Source organism: Humulus lupulus, chromosome 5, assembly GCF_963169125.1.
Source record: "Humulus lupulus chromosome 5, drHumLupu1.1, whole genome shotgun sequence".
Lineage (NCBI taxonomy): Eukaryota > Viridiplantae > Streptophyta > Magnoliopsida > Rosales > Cannabaceae > Humulus > Humulus lupulus.
Genome location: NC_084797.1, coordinates 11,120,915 through 11,143,634, shown reverse-complemented (window position 1 = coordinate 11,143,634; position 22,720 = coordinate 11,120,915). Strand labels below are relative to the sequence as shown.

Genomic DNA, 22,720 nt, shown 5'->3' with positions numbered 1-22,720 from the left:
TGAGAAAGTTTCTACTCCATCTCTTGAAATAGGGGAGTCATCTGGTGGAATTTTCATTCTTTTATCTTTTTCAATAGATGATATGTTACAGACATATGATACTCATAATGATCATATTCCTACTCATGTTGTTGATGCTTCCATTATGGATGAGGCTCATGTCTTCGAAGAAGTTCCAACTGCTGAAGATGTCATTCAAGATGGCGTTCAACAACAAGCAACAATTCCAGAAATAATTCCTCTAAGAAGTTCTCAGAGGGCAAAGAGGTCAGCAATTTCTAATGATTTTTTGGTTTATCCTGGAGAAGGAGAATATGATATTGGTCATGTTGTTGATCTTGTGACTTATAGTGAAGCTCTTAAAAGTGAACAATCTTCCAAATGGATGGATGCCATGAAAGATGAAATTGAATCCATGAAGAATAATGATGTGTGGGCATTGGTTTAGGTACCTATTGGTTTTAAACCAATAGGATGTAAGTGGATTTTCAAAGCCAAAAATGATAATAAGGGTAAAATTGAAAGGTACAAAGCACGTCTAGTGGCAAAGGGCTTTACTCAAAGAGAAGGTATTGATTACACTGAAACCTTCTCAACTGTTTCTACAAAAGATTCGTTCAGGATTATTATGGCCTTAGTTGCACATTTTGATTTAGAGTTGCATCAAATAGATGTAAAAACTACTTTTCTGAATGGGGAGTTGGATGAGCAGGTCTATATGTCTCAACCTGAAGGTTTCAAGGAAAGTGGAAGGGAGAACTTGGTCTGCAAATTGAAAATGTCTATTTACGGTCTCAAACAAGCATCTCGTCAATGGTACATGAAGTTTGATAAAGTTGTGACATCGTTTGGTTTCATAAAGAACACGTTTGGTCAATGCATTTATATGAAGTTCAGTGTGAGTCATTATATTTTTCTTGCTCTTTACGTGGACGACATTTTACTAGCGAGTAGTGATTTAGGACTACTAAATGAGACCAAACTTTTCCTGTTTACAAATTTTGATATGAAGGATCTTGGAGAAACATCTTTTTCTTTGGGGATTGAGATTCATCGTGACAGGAAATGAAAAGTTCTTGGTTTATCTCAAGAAGCTTATATCCATCGTGTGCTAAAAAGGTTTAACATGGATCTATGTAAACCTGGTTTTGTCCCTATTCTGAAAGGGGACAAATTTAGTAAGCAAAAATGTCCTAAGAACAACTTAGAGAGAGAAGAAATGTCAAACGTCCCTTATGCAAGTGTGGTAGGGAGTTTGATGTATGCTCAGGTTTGCACTAGACCTGATATTACTTTTGTGGTAAATGTTCTTAGACGATATTTGTCTGATCCTGGGCATGATCATTGGGTTGCTGCAAAGAAAGTTTTGAGATATTTACAGAAAACCAAGAATTTTATGCTTGTTATATAAGCAAGTTGATAATCTCTTAGTTGGTTATTCAGATTCTGATTTTGGTGATTCAGTGGATGATTTAAAGTCAACTTCTGGATATATTTTCACTTTGGCTGGCGTAGCTATTTCTTGGAAAAGTGTAAAACAGATGTTGATTACTTCATCTACTATGTATGCTGAGTTTGTAGCTTGTTATGGGGCATCCTTGCAAGTTGTGTGGCTAAAGAATATGATTACAAAGATACGAGTAGTTGATTCTATTTCCTTACCTATGCTGATCTATTGTGATAATAGTGATGTTGTTTTCTTTGCCAATAATAATAAGATCAGTGGTGCTTCGAAGCATATGGAAAGCAAGTATCTTATTGTCAAAGACCTAGTCAAGAAAGGAGATGTTATTATTGAGAATTGCAAGACAAAATTGATGTTGGCAGATCCTCTAACCAAAGGATTAAGTGTGTCATTGTTTAATAAACATGTTGTTGATATAGGCATTTTAGAATCCTTTGATTTTTTTGGTTAGTGGGAATTTTATTTTATGTTTTTTTATCCACCAGGAATTATGATTATTTGTAATTTCTTTATTGAACTTATGAACTACAAAATTTGTTTTTTGGTTTCTTTTGATCAATGAATAATTATGCTTTCATTTATGTTTTGTTATATTCTCGAGAATGTTGAGTTGAAAGCATGTAGTTCATAATATTGTTGTTATCTTCATTTAAATTTATTTGCTTAATGGCGTGGATATCATACTGTTTTATGCACAGATAATGATATAACACTGACTTATTTATTAAGCAGTGCTTTGGTTATTTCACTGGCTTATTTATTAGGCATCACGGTATCAGTGAAATGATGATCGATAAAGAGATAATGTTATATAACTGATCACATGTTGGACATAATCTCTTACCACATTATACTAAACTTATTGGCCATGTCGATTTAATACTTTGGTATTTGTAACTATGAATATTTTTTGTTGATTGGAAAGCAAAGTGATAATCATAGTTCAATATCAAGGATTAAATTGGATTGGTTGTTTTAGATACTATCAAAGAACTATTGTTTTTAAAAGTGGCGACAATATTTTTCTTGTTACTCAACCCATGAGTCGTTTTTAAATAAAATTATTTTAATATATATATGTATTACAAAATTAACGTAGCCTAAGTGGGAGAATGTTAGATTTTTATTTGGGCTTACATGATTTATTTTCATGTTTTATAAAAGGGAAATCTACAAAAATGCACTAAAAGTTAAAAAACAATATGAAAAATACGGTACATTACAAAATACAGAATTTTTGGATAAAAACACGGAATGGCAAAAGTGTAAATACGAAGTGGGAAAATCATAAATAAAAGCTGTAAAATACAATTTTTTGTGATCAAGGTTTACAAACTAGTAAATATCTGTTACAAACTTGTAAATATCTGTTATATGTTTGTAAATAATTGTTGACTACGATTTTGGCCAACGACGAGTAGACGTCAAAACTACAATGAACCTTCAAGAGAAAAATACGACACAGATAATTTTATAGTGGTTCAGCCCCAATTTATTGGTAATAGCCTAATCCACTTGGAGTTGTGATATATTTAGCCTACACTTAAGATCAAATGAACTTAAGCCAACTGAGTTTCTTAAGTACAAGTAGAAAAATATAGAGTTTCTCTCTCTAGAGAATACAAGCTTTATCTCTCTAACCTCTCAGAAAATGCCCCAAGAATGCCCCAAATAACAATCCCCAAAATCTCAAAACGAGAGAGTTTTTTCAGGCTAAAAAGATCAGATCCCCCTAAATGATTTCATGAGCCATTTATTTATAGGCTCATGGATCGTACATAAATATCTCCCTTTTACTGGGTCTTTGGTTCTTCCAACAGACTTTAATTAATAAAATATAAATAAATCTAATATTACAACAATATGGCTATTATTCCGGGATATCTGAGAGATTCCTGCGCAGGTATGACCGATTCTTGTTGATGCCGTTACTGGGATCTTTTGCGTAGCCCTGCTCTGTTTAGTCGGTCCACACCACACCAAAGAGGAAAACTGAAGGGCCAAAGCACTCCACTGGTCGACCAAACACTTGACTGGTCAGCCAACACATGTCTGGGCGGACAAGCACCTGACTGGGCGGACAAGCACCTGACTGGTCGGACAAGCACATGACTGGGCGAACAAGCACTTGACTAGGCGGACAAGCACCTGACTGGGCAGACAAGCACCTGACTGGGCGGACAAGCACCTGACTGGTCGATCATGACACTTCTCTGGTCTTGCATGACACTTGACTGGTCAGTCAAAAATCTTCACCGGTCGAACAGAAATTCTATCAGATCGGTCAGATCACTTTATCACAACTCCGAAGAGCCAACACATTTATTGACTATTAATGTGTCATTTACTGACCATGCATTGCCACTTGTCACTTCTGATTGCCACGTCATCGGACTCCAATTTTTGGGGATAACAATAATATTTACAAAATCAGTTATAGAATTGTAAATTTTTTTTTGTTGACAAAACTTACAAACAAATTCGTAACTAAATTTTTTATTGTTGTAACAATAGTTTACAAATCTAATTTTTCAACTAAGAGAGTTATTTACCAAAATATTTTATAATTAAGAAATCATAACCAAAATATAAATAAAAATATTATACTTTTTCATATTGTTACAATATTGTACCAAAAAATTATAGGAACCATCATATTTATGCTATATATAACTTAAAAATATAAATTTAGGATATTCATTATTTATAAAACACTTTATTAAATATATATTTATATGAAAAATGTTGTTACGGAGTGGTGAAATACAATATTTTTTAAAACAAGTTTTACATTTTTGTAACAACAATTTACAAAATTAATTTCACAACCAAAAAGTTTATTTTTGTAACTAACATTTACATAAATATTTATAAATTTATTTAACATGATTGTTACAAAGATTTACAAAACTAATTTTTTACCTTTAAAATATATTTTTCTAACAAAGCTTGAAACTTGTAGTAGATTATGGTTTTGGTTTAATATTGAGTGTTGAGATTTAATACTAGCTATGATTTTCAAAAAAATATAATAATTTTTATTACTATTTTTTTTTCTACTATTAATATATGTTACAAAAGTTCATGACATCATCAAATAAGCACAAAACCATTTCATTTTTACAATTGAAGGCATATCTTAAAATTTTGTCTTTATTAATATAAGTGATGTGTCTAATTAATGTTGTCAATGTATATTGAAAATAAATAAATTAAATAAAGTAGGAAATAATTTTGAAATTTTTAGATTAATTATATTTTTCTCAATAAAAAATAATGGTTTGACAAAAAATATTAAATAAATATTTAATATAGAATCTCAAGTGATTTGACAATAAATATATTTATATATCTATAAAATGTTAATTTGACTAAAGTAAATGCTGACTCAAAGTTATAAATCCACTACACAAAATGATATCAATTAAGGAGAACAAAAAGTTTCGTACACGGTGAAGCACCGTAATTTTGTAATTTATTTAATCTGCTGTATAAAACGATTTTTTTTTAATTATTGTGTAAAATGTAATTTTCCCTTTATAAAATACAGGTTGATAAATAATTCTTTGCTTATCTAGCCCATTTAATTTTGGGAAATTTTCACTTATATACAACAAAAGTAAAAAAATTACTCTAATAACATCAATAAAACTAATTACAAAAATATATACAATCTATACCTTTTTAATATAAATAATTATGAAAATGCAATCCCTAAAATTCAGACACTTTCCTTATATGTATTAGTTTCAAAATTTGTAACTTCCCATAAATAAAATACATACAATAAAACCATAATATTAGATAATAAATGATATGATATGAATAAATATACACAAATAATATCATACAATTAATATCTTATTTACACAAACAAAAATGGAAATACGTAATCACTATTTTCAGGTGCCATTTTCAAAAAATTTGTAAGGTGTGGACATGAACAAATAATTATGTTATGATGCATTTTTACGAATAATTAGAATAACTTATATAAGTATATAAACAAAACACAGAAGAAAACAAACTATGATGAGGAAGGAAATAAACAATGCTATTGTAAATCTAAACATAAAATTATAAAACTTAAAAGGACTCTTTGAATAAATAATTAACACTAACATTTACTTTTATAAAACTAAAACCTAATAGTGTTATGTTTTTTTCAATTATTAATTTAGATATGTTTTTTTTAAATAATGTGTGAAATTAAAACACATCTGTGTAACTCAAAACCTTTTGTTTATTTTCAATGACATGATGAAAAAAAATGATAACAATCAGTAATTCAAGGGTTATTATCTAACATGTATGCTACTGTTTATTTTTTGAAAACATTATACATAATTATAAGAACAGAATATATAAATCATATAAAGAAAAAAAAAACAATGCTATTGTAAATCTTAAAACAAATTTATTTTATATAAAGGGAAAGTTTGAAAAAAAAATTAAATATATACATTTATAAACTGCTATTGTTATGTATTCCAATCTATTTATTTAATAAGCAAAATTTGTATAAAAATAAATATGTAAAATTATAACACATTTGAACGTTAAATAGATTTGTTTATTTTTTAATATCGTGTGAAAAAAAATGAAATAAGTAAAGAAATACAATGTTAATTATCTAAAATTTGACTTACTGTTTAATTTATGAAAACAGGACACACCAATATGACAACTGTGTACATTTACTACAATGGTATTTGGGAAAATCGGTGTACTTATAAAGATTTTGAGGTAACTGGGATCTTACTTCCTAGTGACTGTACTTTTCTTCAATTGAGTACAATGATCACTAAAAAAATGAAGGTACAAAGTAAAAACACAGCTGTACAAATTAAGTTCTAACCAAATCCATCATTACCACCGATGGTAATAGATGATGATGACACAGTAAAGTTTTTCATGGAACTACATAAGAAACATTTTGATGAAACAGTATACCGTTTGCTGGTAAGTTTCGACAATACCCAAGTACAAAACACACAAAGCGTGGGGGAATGTTCAAGACAAGACAATCAGGTAAAATCTTTTTTTACCCAAAAACATCCAAAAAAATAAACATTACAACACTTTCCAATATAAATTGCGATTGTTATCAAATATTTAACAAAAATGTTTTCCTTTTGATAAATCAGGTTAGTATGGGGGGATTTCTTATACATGAACCACACTGGAATGGGGCAGCACATAATCTAGCCATATCAATAATAAACAATGAAGAACAAATAGTGGCTGCAGATGAAAATGATGATGATCCATTCTTGTATGGGGATCGGGAGATTAAGAACATAAAAACTGGGCATGTATTCCAAGACAAACAAAGTATGATAACAGCAATGAGTTTATGGTCCATTCTCAGGTCTGAAAAAAATTCCCAATCCTGTAAAAAAATATACAAATTAACATACAGGAAAAAACAACATTTCAGCAACAAAAAAATAAATAAATAAAAATATTATGATGTAAAACAGGTTGCTATGAACAAAAATTTAACACACAAAATAAAACCAAATAAAAAACTTAAAATTAAAAAATAAACAAAATTTTTAAATTATGAAAAAATAAACAAGTGCAAACAAATGAGAAAAATAAACAAGTGCAAAAAAATAAAAAAAATAAACAAAAATATAAAATTTCTGAAAACAAATGAATAACAAACAATTGCAAAAAAATAATAAATAAAAACCGTCTTTAGAAATACACCAAAATAATACCTACATTAAAACACTATAACTTTCTATTATGATAAAAATCTTAACTAAAGAAAACAAATATTTACTATTTTAAGAACCCAAAAAAATATACATAAAAAAAAAAAGCTATAAAAAAAACAAACCTTTATCAATTGGGATTCGGGGATTGGGTCGGAATCAGAAATTGCGTCTTGAACAAGCACAGCTTCATCAACAATTTTCAACTTCTTATTAGTTCTAGGTTTAACAGAGGGGGGTGATCTAGTTTTCATCTTCTTTAGAGTTGCATGCATCTTCACACTCGGTGGAGAATCTCTATCATCATCAGACTTGTCGGTTTCAAAGTCATCATCGATCGGACCAACCTTCTCCAGCGACTCAATGGATAGATTGTCTCCGGCACTCCCAGTTGAGACCATGGCAATGGATGATGAAAAATCAAAAATGGATTTGGGAGTAAGGGTTCACGATAAGGAATGGAAAGAGAAGGAATTATGGGGTTTTATTTTTGAAATGGGAAAACAAGCATTTTCCGGGTAAAGGAACTGGCAGAAGAAAAAAAATGGGTTTGGGGGTAAATGATCACGGTAAGGAATAGAAAGAGAATGAATTTTGGGGTTTTGTTTTTGAAATTGGAAAAAAAAATTATTGGGGAAACAAAATGGCAGAAGCTTTTTTAAAAAGTGTTCAGGAATTTAATTGAATAAAAACAAAAAGACAACCAAGTTTTAAAAGGTAAGTAATAAATATATAAACTTATATCACGGAAAGTAATAGATAATACAAAATCAGTATGAGAAAAAAAATATACAATCATAGTAATTAAAATCCAAAATCGGTTAGTATATGTATATAAAAATGAAAATATGTTGGAAGGTATTAATATAGTAAATAAAAAAGACATTGTAATGAATTGTGTAAATATCCCTTTAATTTTAGTAATCTCTTGTTTATGGGCTTAGAACACTCCCAATAGGTACTCTACTCTATCCTTCAAAATACCTCACAAAAAACTTACTTTTTCTATTTTACCTCAAACTTTTATATTACATCATACATCAGATTCTCTATATTTTTTCTTAACATTATTTAAACATTATATTTAAAAATATTATTTATTATTTAAATATAAAAAAGATGAGAGAGAAAGAGATAGACCAAAAAGCAAAGTACAAAAAAAATAGTTAAAAATGTTTGAAGAATGGTAAAATTTGTCTCTAAATGTAGAAATGTACTGTAGCATAGTTAAATTATAGAGCTATTCTACAACATCCAATGAAGAATATTTTTGGTGATGATTCTTCAAAATTTTGAGGGATAATGTATTATACATCACCGGTTGGGACTACTCTTAGTATCTATAGTAGTCTAGTTGAGGTGGACTTTCTAGTTAACTGAAACATTTGATGATCAGGCTAAGTCCAACTAGATTAATATAAGCTAAGTCTCATCCCTAACTCTCTCTCTCTCTATATATATATATATATATATATAAATAGCTTCATCACTATTCTGTAATTTGATAATCTATTTTTAGAAATAAAGATCCTAAGGAAGAAGACTTAGTTGGTTGGAATTGTACTAACAATTCACGTTTTCTCCATGTTGAATCATGTTTGTTTTCTATATTCTTTAATTGTTTATTGTGTTCTAAATTGTATGCAAAATTATTGATAAGATGTTGTATGAATATCTAACACTAACTAACGACATAAAACTTCCAGTTTATTTGTAGTAGTAGTCAAGATATAAACATGCATGCTATATATATAAATTCACAATTTAAGATGCACAAATTCAAGATATAAATTATATAGAAAGGAAGGAGAGCTATGCGCACATATAAATTTAGACGCAAAAGGCATACAAGAGTGATATTGATTCGGCTCGTCTCTCTTCCTCCTCAGAGCCTTATATATATATTGATATGAAGCAAACATATATGAGATATGAGCCAAATCAATATCACGCCATGTCTGCTTCTGCAGAACTATAATATATCTATAGAAATGAGTTTATGTACGAGAACTGGTGGTTTGAAGAGGTGGAGTTTGGTTGGTATATATATAGGAAAGAAAAGATGATATATAATCTAAATTCTAAAACATGTGACTAAGGATAAGAAAGGAACCATTATCATGATGATGAAGATATTATTGTTCAAGAATCCTTCCTTCTTATATAAATATATATATATATATTAAGAAAACAAATTAATATATAAATATACTAAATTAATAATGTAAGTAACCATCCAACCCCACTAGCCAAACTCTTTCTTTTACTTTTTCATTTTTTGGAAAAATGAAGGAAAAATTAAAGGTGTATTATGGAAAGGAATATCAACTACATAGCATCAATAATAATGATCATTCGATGCACGTGAAGCAATAATTCCGGTATCTATATGGCAACCCACGTCATGATCACCCTATGACGATGATGAATGCATATATAAAGTAAAAAAAATTTAGTAAATTTTTTAAAGATATCAGTTATTATCTTAAATATATAATAATTTTTAATTTTTAGACAAAAATATATTTAATATTCAAATATTATTTTTTTTCTCAATCCAAACTCTCTCACTCTCTAACATCTCTCATTCTTTCACTCATTCTAATTTTGTAGATCTCGAAAAAATACCAAAATTTAAAAAAAAAAATCATCTGAAATAGACATTTGAATGAAAAAATATGAATTTCTAAAATTTTCGTCAAATTTCAGTGCAGAGCATGAAAATTGCATAAAAAAAAACATCATTTTGGCAAAAAATCAAGTTTTCATAATGCAACATCATCGAAATACAATGGATTTTGCATCGAAAATGCATCGTTTTGGCCAAAAATAAGTTTTCATGATTGCATCGCAAAAGCATCGAAACATCATCGATTTTGCATCGAAACACCATCGTTTTGGCCAAAAATCATGTTTCATGATTGCATCGCAAGAGCATCGAAAGACCATCGATGCAAAATCGATGCTCTTGCGATGTAATCATGAAAACTTGATTTTTGGCCAAAACGATGCATTTTCGATGCAAAATCGATGGAATGTCGATGCTCTTGCGATGCAATCATGAAACTTGATTTTTGGCAAAAACGATGCAAAATCGTTGGCGTTTCAATGCAAAATCGATAGTGTTTCGATGTTTTTGCAATGCAATCATAAAAACTTGTTTTTTGGCCAAAATGATGATTTTTCGATGCAAAATCAATGGTGTTTCGATGTTTTTGTGATGCAATCATGAAAACTTGATTTTTGGCCAAAATAATGATTTTTCGGTGCAATTTCGATGTTCTATACTGAAATTTGACGAAAATTTTGGAGGTTCATATTTTTTCACTCAAATGTCCGTTTCAGATGATTTTTTTAAAATTTTGGTATTTTTTCGAGATCTACAATATTAGAATGATAGAGAGAGTGAGGGAATGAGAGATGTTAGAGAGAGAGTTTGAATTGAGAGAGAAAATGAGTATTTGAAGGTTAGATATTTTTGTCTAAAAAAAATTGAAATTGTCATATATTTGATATAATAACTTATGTTGGTATATTAAAAAATTGCACTCATGCATATAACATGAAATTTCCCTATATAAATATATATAGTAAAATCTCTCTATAATAATAATAATGTAGGATCAATCAACATATTTTATTACTACGAGGAAGTTATAACTTAATAAAATTATGATATAAAATGTTGTAAATATACATATTTAAATCTAAATTGAATAATAATTGATCATGCTAAATTTAATGTATAATCATTGATAAATGAAAATGACATAAATGTATAAGTACAATGAACATATTTATATAATGTTGAAAATACATAAAGTTATTTTAGAATTCTAAATTGATAATTAATTTTATCATGAATTTTTAGTACTTAAGATAGCATATATATATATATAAATATATTTAACATTAAGACAATTATTACTATATAGATGCATATTTTCTAAAGGATGATCAATAAATATTATAACTTATTACAATGTGGAATTTATTCATATTTATAACTAGTCTCAAATTGGGACTAAATATTTTTATGACTATATGAGAGTTATTCTAATATAGAGTAACACTTCAACGAAGTTTTACTCTCTATATATATATATAATATGTTTATGCATTGTGTATCACAATACTATTGGCTACTCACGAATTCCTCTCTCAAAATTCTAACGAAGGATCATCCCAAATATATAATCATCTTGGTCGTATTTATGGGTTTTGTCAAGCATTTGTTTTGCTGTTTGGCATTAATTCGTCAATTAGGAAATGTTTGGTACAATGAGTTCAAAATAATATAAATAATTAGAATATTAAAGAAGAAAATATAATTATTTGGAAACTTGTAAATTGTGTTTACTTGTGCATGTAAATATTAAATTAGATCATGTCAATTGAATTACATTATTTGATTAAACATAGAAGCAATTGCACAAGGACACACACCATACTTGTCCAGTGATATGTAGTAAGCAGCTTCACCTGAATGCTAAATTCTCATACTAATCATTAATATAATCATTGCTATTGTGTTCTGAATCCAATAGCTTAGGATGCTCTTTCTTAATGATTTGTTGGATTTCCCAATCAAACAAGTTGTCAAACAATCCATCACGCCCCATCACCACAACATCTCCTTTGTTAACACCCAACTCCACTTTCATAGTACACTCAAGACCATCACTGCTCTTGTAGTTTCCCAATTGAAAAGGACAATTGAATCACTTATGTTGAGTTGGTGATTTGTATAACACCATTCCCTCCCTAAACACAAAGAATCCACTGTCTCCTATGCTCGCATCTCGCAGCACACCTTGTGCGTTACAACACATGTTGTGGATGAACCTTCAAACTTGTTATTTTTACAGAAAGCTTCTTCGATAATATTTTTTGAATCAATTTGCGAATTAGTTTCTGATAGTTTGTTGACAGCAGCCAAAGAATTCGTCATTAGCGAGCATTCGTATTTTCCAAAATCAACTCCTTCTCTGGCGCATCCACCAACACCATTTGCAACTTCCATAGCTTCTTATTTTGAAGATACAAAAAGAACGTCTTCCCCTAAAGGTTTGAGTCTATTTTGTTTGGGTATGTAAAATGAAGCACAATTCATCTTCACAGACTTTCTTTTGAAGACAAACTTCAAACATTTTGAAGGTTTCTTCTCTACTTTAATTTTAATCTTCAAGGTCATTTTAGCTAATGAAGTTTTTTTTTTTATAGAACTAATGAGGAATGAAGATTGGTTTTTTTTTAACTATTCTTCTTTTTTATAGTACGTCCTAGATCTAGGTTCATTAGGATTATGATAAAAATAAAAAAAGTTTAAAATTTTGAATTTAAAAAGATTAACAATATCAAAGAATAATTGTATTTTAAATCAAATATAATTTTAAGAGATATATTATCGAATAAAATAAATAAAAAATGTAGATATATAATATAACTTAACCTAAAAGAAAGTTTAATAATTTTGAATATAAAAAGATTATCAATATCAAATAATTGTTTTTTAAATCAATTGTAATGTAAGTTAAAAAAAATCAAATATAGTTTTAAGAGAAAAATTATCGAATAAAAACAAATAATAAAGTAAATATTTAGTTCAACAAGTTACGTATAAAATTAGAAATGTATTATATAAAAAATTCTTCTTCACAATATTTTAACTGTTTTAATTATTTTACCGCCTACACATTCTATCTTTTTACTTTTTCCACTCGTCTCATTTCGCACATAAAATCACACTATCTAATCTCAAATCAATCTATTTTGAATTTTAATAAAATTCAAAACCAACATCTGCATTTTGTCAACAAAAAAAAAACACATTTGATTTAATTATTTCTTAAAAGCGTCTAAAGATACCTTTCCTTAATTTTTGGACTTTTATCTTTCAATAAAATCTTAATAAATATTTACAACTGAAAAATGTGCATATAATATACATATCATATATATAATAACCATATAATATATTATTTAAGAAAACTGTAACAAAACTATTTAATATGTAACCCTAATATATTATAACCGTATCTCTTTATATAAATAAATAAATAAAAGAAATTCTGAATTTTAACAGTTTTTTTTCGTTAATTTTAATAGAATATTTTAAATATTTAACGAAATATATTTTTAAAACTAATTAAAAATAAATATTATATAAATTTAAATATTATAAAATACCAATATTATAGTAATATTTAATATAAGATTACATATTTAATAATTATATTAATATAAATTCAAATTCAAATGTGATAAAATATCATTATTATAATAATATATAATACAAGACTAGATATTTAATAATTATATTAATATAAATTTAAATGTTATAAAATATTATTATAATAATAATATATAATCCTAATTTTTTACTATTTATATTAATATGAATTCAAATATTTTAAATATTATTATAATAATATTTAATATACGATTAGATATTTAATACTTATATTAATATAAATTTAAATATTATAAAATATCATTATAATAATAATATATAATCTTAATTTTTTTTAAATTATAAAATTATATATATTTTAAAAAATTATAAACAAAGTTTGGGTTTGATTTTTTATTTAATATATTTATGATATTCTTTTATATATAATATTATTTATTTATTAAAATTTATATGACAATAAAATAAATTTAATAAAAATAATTAATAAATTTTATAAATAAAACTAAACATATATTGCAAGTTACTTCTATCATACACCCCTAAAAAATAATTTTTCCAATCTTTTTAAGACAGCATTTCGTAAAATAATATAAACTTGTAAATTTACCATCTACATTGTATAGGTACCACTTTAAATATATACATATGCAGTTTTTTATTTTTAAAAACAGATAAATAAATATTATATTATCAAACTTGTACGTTAGTTGTCACGGATATAATTTATAAAATAATTCTTTGTCAAAGTCAATAATATATATTTTATTTTAAATGGGTGACAACCAGCCAGACCACAATCAAAATACACAAATAGAAAAAATGGAAAAGGTCTAAATGATAATATTAATATGCTCATCCTAAAGATTTATGGCATCAAATCAGTCTCTTTGCCATAAAGTGAGTGCTCTCAACCTCAAATACTATGATCTCTTAATTTATTCAATGTAAAGTTTCTTATAAAAGGAAGTGATCCTTAAACAATATATGTTGGATAATATATTAATATTAATAACACTCAATTATCTATCGAGTATTAAATTGTAAAATAAACTGAAACCATCAATCTAAGGGGCAAAAAAAATATTCTTCCCTTATTGGGTATTTCAAGGTTGTCCATATATTGTTTTTTAGGGAAGTATTTTATTTTATTATTTTTTTTTTTTTTTGATAAGGGGAAAATAGACTTTGAATGATGTTCTATTTTTGTTAAAAAGGAATAAATAAATCCACAAATAGGGTTTTCCTTCCAAATTATGGACTTGGTAGAGTTTTGTCCTCTTAATTTTTCTATTGCATTCCATTCATTTTTTTATACGGTTTGTTGATGTGACCACAAACCACAAGCATAATTATAGTATGATAGTTTATTTAACTAACAAAAACTAGCTGAAATCAAGTTTATTGGCGCTAAATGCACAAATATTAACTCTAAGAATACAGATACATATTATCAAAATTTATCATTAGACTACTATCTATACATATATTTTCTGTTGGGGACTCTCCTCAAATCGCGCCACATCATTACAACATCAAGAAAGTATTTAAAAAAATTAACAAACTCCAACATAAGGGACACATTTTCAATAATTGTTATAGTTCGGAGATAATTTTCTTCACGCTAAAAAGTTCAAGTGATAAAACTTTACGAGTGTCATAGTATAGGAAGGAAAAATCTTTTTTGTCCTAGATAAGTTGGATTGGTCTCTTTCTACAAATAGTTTTTTTTTTTTTAAATATTAGAAGAGGAAGAATTTGAACTTGGGATCTTTTCTTAAAACCAAAAAAAAAAAAACCTTACTAAAAATTACCCACAATAGAGAAAAACAACAACAAGGCCGCCCAAATATAATATTTACAAAAGTGCAACTGGGAGATTTAGAGCTTGGTTGTGATTACTTTTGGCTTTTTAAATCTATTTTTACCAAAGCTACTTCGTATAGTTTCTTGAGAAATGACTTTTTAAGTGAAAAACTTATTTGTGTGGTAAATCCAATCAATCACTCCAAAGTAATTTTAAGCATTAAAAGTGAAAAAGTAATTTTTAGAAGAGATGTTGGTCTACAAACCCAAAACTTCCACCATTCTATCTATGGGTGACAGTTTTTCTCTTTCTTTCTACATAGAGTAATAGTTATTTAAAGTTTTTTTAAAAAAAAAAAAAAAAAAAAAAGTGGATTCAATGTTTCTCTAAAAATAATAAAGTGGATTCAATGTTTCTCTCAAAAAAATAAAGTTCTTCTATTATGGAAGTTTCCTAGTCAATAGACAAAAAAATTTTACTAGTTTTAAAAAACAAATATAAAAAAGGGAACTTATATTATATGCATCACTAATCTAGGATTTAAAGCACGTGTCATATAATAATACTAGCTAGTATAAGTAGTAATCTTTAGAAAAAGAATATAGCACAAAAGTTTGGCATTAAATATTCCACCATTATTCATAGTAATATTTTACTATTATAAATAATATTTATATTAAATTAAGATAAGAAATGAAAATCTAGAAAATGAAATGTGATACAAGTCAAATAAACTTAGAAAAGTTGAAAAGTTAAGTGCCATGCATGTTATATTGATGCTTATTATGCAAATTGTGGAATTTAATACTACATAATTAACGTACGGTTTATTCCAATAACTGAGTGATACTCTCTCTCTCTCCCTTCAAATATTTTTCTCCTTAACTAAAGTAAACTCACTTGTTAGTTACACTACAATTATATATAATAACATCACTTATTGAGATTCGACTAAGCACAGCAGCCCTCGAGTGCCTATACATAATTTATATTGGTGGGGTAATAAAATATAGGCTCCACCACGAGAACCGATCTGGTTCAAGATGGAGATTAGATTTAAGAATTTAGGTGATGTTTGGTTGGGGTAATATAATATAATAAAAATTAATCAATTTTCATTTCATTCATTTGTTTGATTAGTATCTACTTATTTTATATATGCATAGCTGCATACTAAATAATTAACATCTTCAGGTAGATAGCATAATTTTGAAAACTGTATTTTTGAAAAGTGGAATTCTGAAATAAAAATTTGAATTTAGTGACTAAAAACATGTTTCTGAAAATGTGATTGATTCAATGTCTGTAAACTGTTTTTGAGTTTTAAAAAATTGAATCTATGATTGGTATTAAATTTAAAAATATAACGAAAACTGAATATGTTATTGGTTCAATTGAATCTAAATATTATTTTAATTTGATATATTTTATATACATAGGTGGTATATGATATTAAATTTTGATTTATCAATAGATTTAATTAAGTAAATTTTAATAATATTGATAAATTCATTGATTATATTCATAACAATATTGCATTGTCATTAGAATTTAATTTTAGAGTTTTTAGAAAAAAAATGTAAAAAGTGAGAAAAAGTTATTTTCGCATTTTCAGTTTTTCATCATAAAATTAGGATGTAGTTTTGAATTTTATTTTAAAAAACAATCAATCAATCAAAAGATTATAATGGCCCACATATTTTAAGTATTCCAAAACAAAAGATTGTATCTTAAATAGATACCAATCATACCCTTAAAAATTGATACATTCCTTTTGAGACTAAATTATATATATATATATATTTTGATACATAATTAAAATGAAATTGTAAAGACAAATTAAATCTATCTATATAAATGTGATGATAGATAAAAGAAGATTGTGATTTATCATATCATAAAGTTATGGCATTTACAATTGATGAGCATGTGTATGGCGTTTTTTCTAGACACGAGACTTGATTGCAATATTTAAATAGTTTGGAGTATTACGTGAATTGATTCGTGATGTGAATTGTTTCGTGTTGGTGAAAAGGTGAAAAGTAATGGTTTAGTCACTATTGAGGAGCAAGTGTGTCTGTTTGTTCATACACACTTGATTATCATGTAAAAAATTGCACACTGAACGGTAGATTTAAGCGATGAGGAGAAACCATAAGTAGATATTTTAATTCAGTTTTACATGGGGTTTTAAGGTTACAAGAAAACTTATTAGCTAATCCAGATCGTATTCTTGCCAATTGCATCGATAGTCGATGGAGATGGTTTGAGAATTGTCTAGGGGCATTAGATGGAACTTACATTGAGGTACGAGTGCCTGAAGTTGACAAACCTAGGTATCGAACAAGGAAAAGCAATATTGCAACAAATGTGCCTAGAAATCACGAGGAGCACTTTAACATGAAACATGTGTTTGCAAGAAATGTCATTGAGAGATGTTTTGGATTGCTTAACGTTAGATGGCCAATCTTGAGGAGCCCGTCATTTTTCCCAATAACAACACAATGTCGGATGGTTACAACGTGTTGTATTTTACATAATTTGATTAGGCGAGAAATGTCTATAGATCCAATAGAAATTGAGCTTGGGAGGCAGATGTGAAGGTGATTTACTACCTAAGTATTGAACTTATTGAATTAGCAAATCAAGATTTAATGAAATCATAAATGTAATGTCATGAATTCTCCGATGTGGTTTAATGGCAGGATTAGTAGGCTGGGAGGGCCATAACTGTTTAATTATGCCATTAAATGATAATATGCATGTTAATGTGAATTATATTATAATATGATGTTACATGTATGCACATTTGAATATTATGAAATTTTGATAATTTGGCATGTTAAGGGTATAATTGTATATTTGAGTGCATATTGTGAATTGTGAATGAGATTTCAGTATTATGGAGATATATTTGAGCTATTCGGCATAAGGTGGTCCTATATAATGGATTAGCGGTTTTGTCATAACGGGGTCAATTATTGGGTAATAAGAATGTTTATTTGATGATAAATTTGGAGTATTTGAGATCAGGATGGAATTCTGGAAGTTTTGACTATAATGTCCCTGGGGAGGTTTTTGGGACCCCGAGCACTAGGTTTTATTTGAGGTTACTTAAGCTTGAAGTAGCTTGTCAGATAGAACGTACGTTAGAAAACCTCTTGTTCTCTTTCTGTAGTTCATTTTTACCGTTCGAAGCCTTTTCAAAGAAATCTTGAGTTCTAGGAGTCGGAATCAAGCGAGGATCGAGGCATAGCGATCCTAGAAAATATTAGAAGCTTCTTGACCGAAGGATTTGACGAGAAACAACCCAATCGAAGGTAATCTAAGTTTAAAGTTTTGAGTTTTTAGAGTTTCTAAGCTTTGAATTGGACTTTGTGAATTGTAGAGTTTTTGGTTTGTTTGAACTTTGGGTTTTGATGGTTTTGGACCATTGGGAAGCTTGGGAACTTTGATTTGATGATTTGGTAATGTTTAGGCATGATTTTGGAGGCCTTGGGATGTTGGAGAACTAATTTGGGCATGTTCTGGGTTGGGCGCCGCGACCCTAGCTCGAAGAAGCAGGTGGCCAAGTTTGCCTTTGCTGGGTGTCGCGACCCTTGATGTAGGGCGCCGCAGCCCTTGCTTCAGAGGTGGCTGGGGGCTGCGGCCCAAGGTGCTAGGGCCGCGGCTCTTGAGCAGGGTTGAGCCCGTTTGTGTGTTTTGACCCCGGGAACATGGTTTTAGGCCTCGGGATCATTCCTACTACCTGGATTAGTTTGGATTGATGTCCAGGAGGCTAGATATTGGTTTGGAAACCTATGTTGATCATTTTTATTGATGGTATCCTATATTTGGTTATGACTAGGTGACCGCTAAAGGACTAAAGGTTGATCGTTCTCAATGGTCACTCTTTTAATCATTCTAGCTCGAATCTGAGGTAAGAAAACTGCACCCTGTGTATAAATGACATGCGTGATTGTTATTAAGGCATGTTGATTGGTAAATGTGGACATGGATTGCGTATTATATGCTAGCGAATATTGTTTATCTGTATATGGCACTGACTAGTCAGGGACATTGACCTAAGAGTCAGAACCAGCATAAGCGTCCTGAACGCAGGGCCGAATGAAGATTAGATCTAATCGATATCAGCATTGAATGGCTCTAAGGCATTAATGTTGGACCAACCCTAAGGTCGATGAACTTATAAGCGCTTGGCTAGTCTATGACTAGTTACTTAGAGCTAGGGCTTAAGGCCCAGGTGACCGCTTGTCACATGGCTAGGGAACGATGTTCCAGGGTTATGACTCTATGGTCATGAGGAAGGTTATGTTGGTGACCAGTCACCATGCACCTATCCTGCTTAAGCTAATGAAAGGTTCACTTGCCTGTCAAGCCCCGGTGACCTTATCGTCACAAGGCTGAAGGGAGTTATTCCCTAATTAGTGACTTTTGCTACTATCACCTATCTGTTTTGGACTGATAGTCCTGGATGATTATTATGATCATTGTTGATATTATATCATGTTATATTGTGTTTTCTTGTTGGGCCTTGGCTCATGGGTGCTATGTGGTGCAGGTAAAGGGAAAGAAAAGCTCACCCAGCCTTGAGTGGAGAGCTTAGGTGGTGATGTGTACATATGCGGATGCTTGACCACCACGGCCAAGGAGTTCTCAGAGGAACTAGGGGGTTTACCCTATCTTTTGCTGCTTAGGTCAACGGGGTTGTAAATTTGAAACAGTAGTGACCTTTTTGTACTATAAACAACTTGTAAATGTTTTGATTAGCTCATGAGCAGTTTATATACTTAATGAAATATATCCTTTCCTTTTTATTGTTTTTTCACCTTAACCTATTAATAACACTTAGAGCACGTTTTTAACCAAAGGACTCGGGTAGCGGGTCAAATTTCCGGTTCACCGTTCACAGTAACTGTCCTGGGGTAACCAGGGCGTTACAATAAAGAACATGTAAAAAAAATCATACAAAGCAATTTTTACAAGGTTCACCACTACACAAAGTAATGACTAATCCTTGGAGCCTAGTCCAGAGAAAGAAATCCACTAAGATCGAAAATGCAAGTTCTACAAAGTATCTGTGATTTTACATTAACAATAAGAAAATCTTCTATATTTGTCTCTCTTGCAAAATTCCTTAGATTGATCTCTTCAAGTCTTCACACTTGAACTTTTGCAGATCTTCATTTCATTCAATACTCCACCTGAAGAACACTGTTGTCTGCCATTAATGAACATCCTTCAAAGCTCAGAGTTCTTCAACCTATCAAAAAAACAAAAACAGAGAAAACCCCAAAAAGAAAAACAAAAACCTAGCAGAGCTAAGTTTCTGAAAAACTGAGTACAAACTTTTTCAACCAAATCAAGAACCCATCTAACAGAAAATCGTTAGAAAAATTAAACACAGCACAAACCCCAAAACCAAAACAAACATTTTAATCCATGCCCCGTAAGCAACAAGAAAACATTAAGACAACACCAAAATTTCCAGATGCAACTGGCAAAATATCAGATGAATCATAATATTGTCAAAATACAAAACACAGATGCAACTGACAAAATAACAAACGAATCATAATATTGCCAAAATACAAAACACAAAATGTATGACACTTACAAGATGGATGTTGCACAAGATACTAATCGGATATTTCAGGAAGATCATGAGATAATTGAAATTGCAGAAGCCTCAGATCAATGGACTGAATGGAGAAATGATTTAGCTATGCAAATTTATAATGAATGGAGACAACATAGAGGTTTCTAGTTATAGAGGTTCTTAGTCTTTCATGTATGGACAAACTTTGTTTTCTTACTATTTGTATTTGACACACTATTAATTTGAGACGTTTTATTATTCACTTTTGATGTCGTTTAATTGTAAACATGAAATTTGATCTTTGTTATTCAGTTATGTTTTGGGACAAGTGATTGATGGTGGTCTCTTTATATTATTCATAACTATTGTCACTATATAATGCAAAGTTGATTCATATAGTGACTTGAAAATGCATGTGGATATGGATATTGGGGGTAGTAGTGAGAAAATTGGTAGCAAAAAAGATTCTAGGCGTGCATTGAGTACATTTGAAGAGGATTCATTATTGAATGTTCTTGAGGAAGTTGTGGTGAAAGGTGGAACTTTTAGAGTAGGGACATGGAAAGAGATAGAAAGGGCGTTGAATAACTTGATTCCTAATAGTGGAATAAGAGCTAATCCACATATTGAGAACAATGTAAGAATGTTGAAGAAACAATATGGTATAGTCTACGACATGATCAGCAAGAGTGGTTTTGCTTGGAATGAAGTGAAAAAAATGGGTGGATGCTAATAGTGAAGAAGCTTGGTTGAGTTCAGGTATTATCTATATTAATTATTTATTTTTGTTGGTATGTTTTCATTTTTTATTCAATTTTTATATTTATTTGTGCTGCAAAATAAGGATGCTAAAGGTTGGAGAAACAAAGCATTTCCTGCATTTGAGAGATTAGATGTTATTTTTGGGAAAGATAGAGCAATTGGAAAAGAAGCAGAAGCACCAGCAGACATGGTTGACAATATGGATCAACTCGATGGGATTGACTCGCATATTAGAGAAATCACAATATGTGGCAACATTTAAGTCTAAGATAGCTCACTTCGATAGACCTTTGTGAGGAGAGTTATTAGTGAGGTTTGATATAGTCGTTGATTTTCTTCTATGAGAATTATTATTTGAACTTGGTTTGCAAATTTTCTAGTAGTTTAATGGTTGATACTTTGATAGTTTATGAGGTGTATTTTTATTATGTGAACTCTGTAACTAATTTAATATTTTGATAGATATTTTATGAAATACTCACTTTTCAAAAGATCATTGGGGCAGAATGAGCATATTTGCTAATATATTTACTTTCTAAAAGTTAATTGGGTCATAATTCATAATGATAATGACAATAGGGGTCGGGTCGGAGCTAGGGTCGAGGCTGGGGTCACGCTGGGGCTAGAGTCGGGGTCGAAGTAGAGGTCAAAGTTAGTATCACATATGAAATAGTTTGAAAATATTTATTTTATTTTGTTTTAATTATTCAAAAAAAAAATTAATTAATACAAAACAATACCATTGCACACCAAACATAGTATAATTTAATACAACATATTTATACAAGTCAATACCAAACATAGTACTGTATAAAAATAATATTACACAATACAATACAATATGGCGTATCAAACATGGCCTTTGAGTATCGGAATGTCATTCCAATAGAATGGTGTGATCCCCGTTTCTTCCCAAAATGTACGGATCCACACTCTAAGTTTATGGGCTGCCTTCTAGGGAGTTAAAGCCCAGATCAGGCCCAGTAGATGAAGAGAAAACGAATATTGGTAGTCCAAGTCTCGGTAAGGCCCAAAGGGCATCAGGAAGTATAAGCCAGGACCATCGCCAAGGCATGTTGCATAAACCCAGGACTGCATACCGGGATGTCTCCCGAGATGCAGTAGAAGAGGTCATGACTCCCAAGTCCGAGATTAGGCCGGGATCGCTGTG

General features: G+C 29.6%; 2 protein-coding genes across 2 annotated transcripts; both read right to left on the bottom strand.

Moving 5' to 3' along the window:
• Nucleotides 1–6,048: 6,048 nt before the first annotated feature.
• Nucleotides 6,049–9,181, bottom strand: LOC133834434 (uncharacterized). The gene is made up of 2 exons (XM_062264043.1): nt 7,314–9,181; nt 6,049–6,857 (listed from the first exon to the last, which is right to left on the bottom strand). Exons 1-2 carry the CDS (start codon nt 7,587–7,589, stop codon nt 6,609–6,611), a joined length of 525 nt encoding a protein of 174 aa, XP_062120027.1. The 5' UTR covers nt 7,590–9,181; the 3' UTR covers nt 6,049–6,608.
• A 2,509-nt stretch (nt 9,182–11,690) lies between these two features.
• Nucleotides 11,691–12,211, bottom strand: LOC133778840 (probable protein phosphatase 2C 55). The gene is made up of 2 exons (XM_062218860.1): nt 12,002–12,211; nt 11,691–11,876 (listed from the first exon to the last, which is right to left on the bottom strand). Exons 1-2 carry the CDS (start codon nt 12,209–12,211, stop codon nt 11,691–11,693), a joined length of 396 nt encoding a protein of 131 aa, XP_062074844.1.
• Between the last annotated feature and the right edge of the window lie 10,509 nt (nt 12,212–22,720).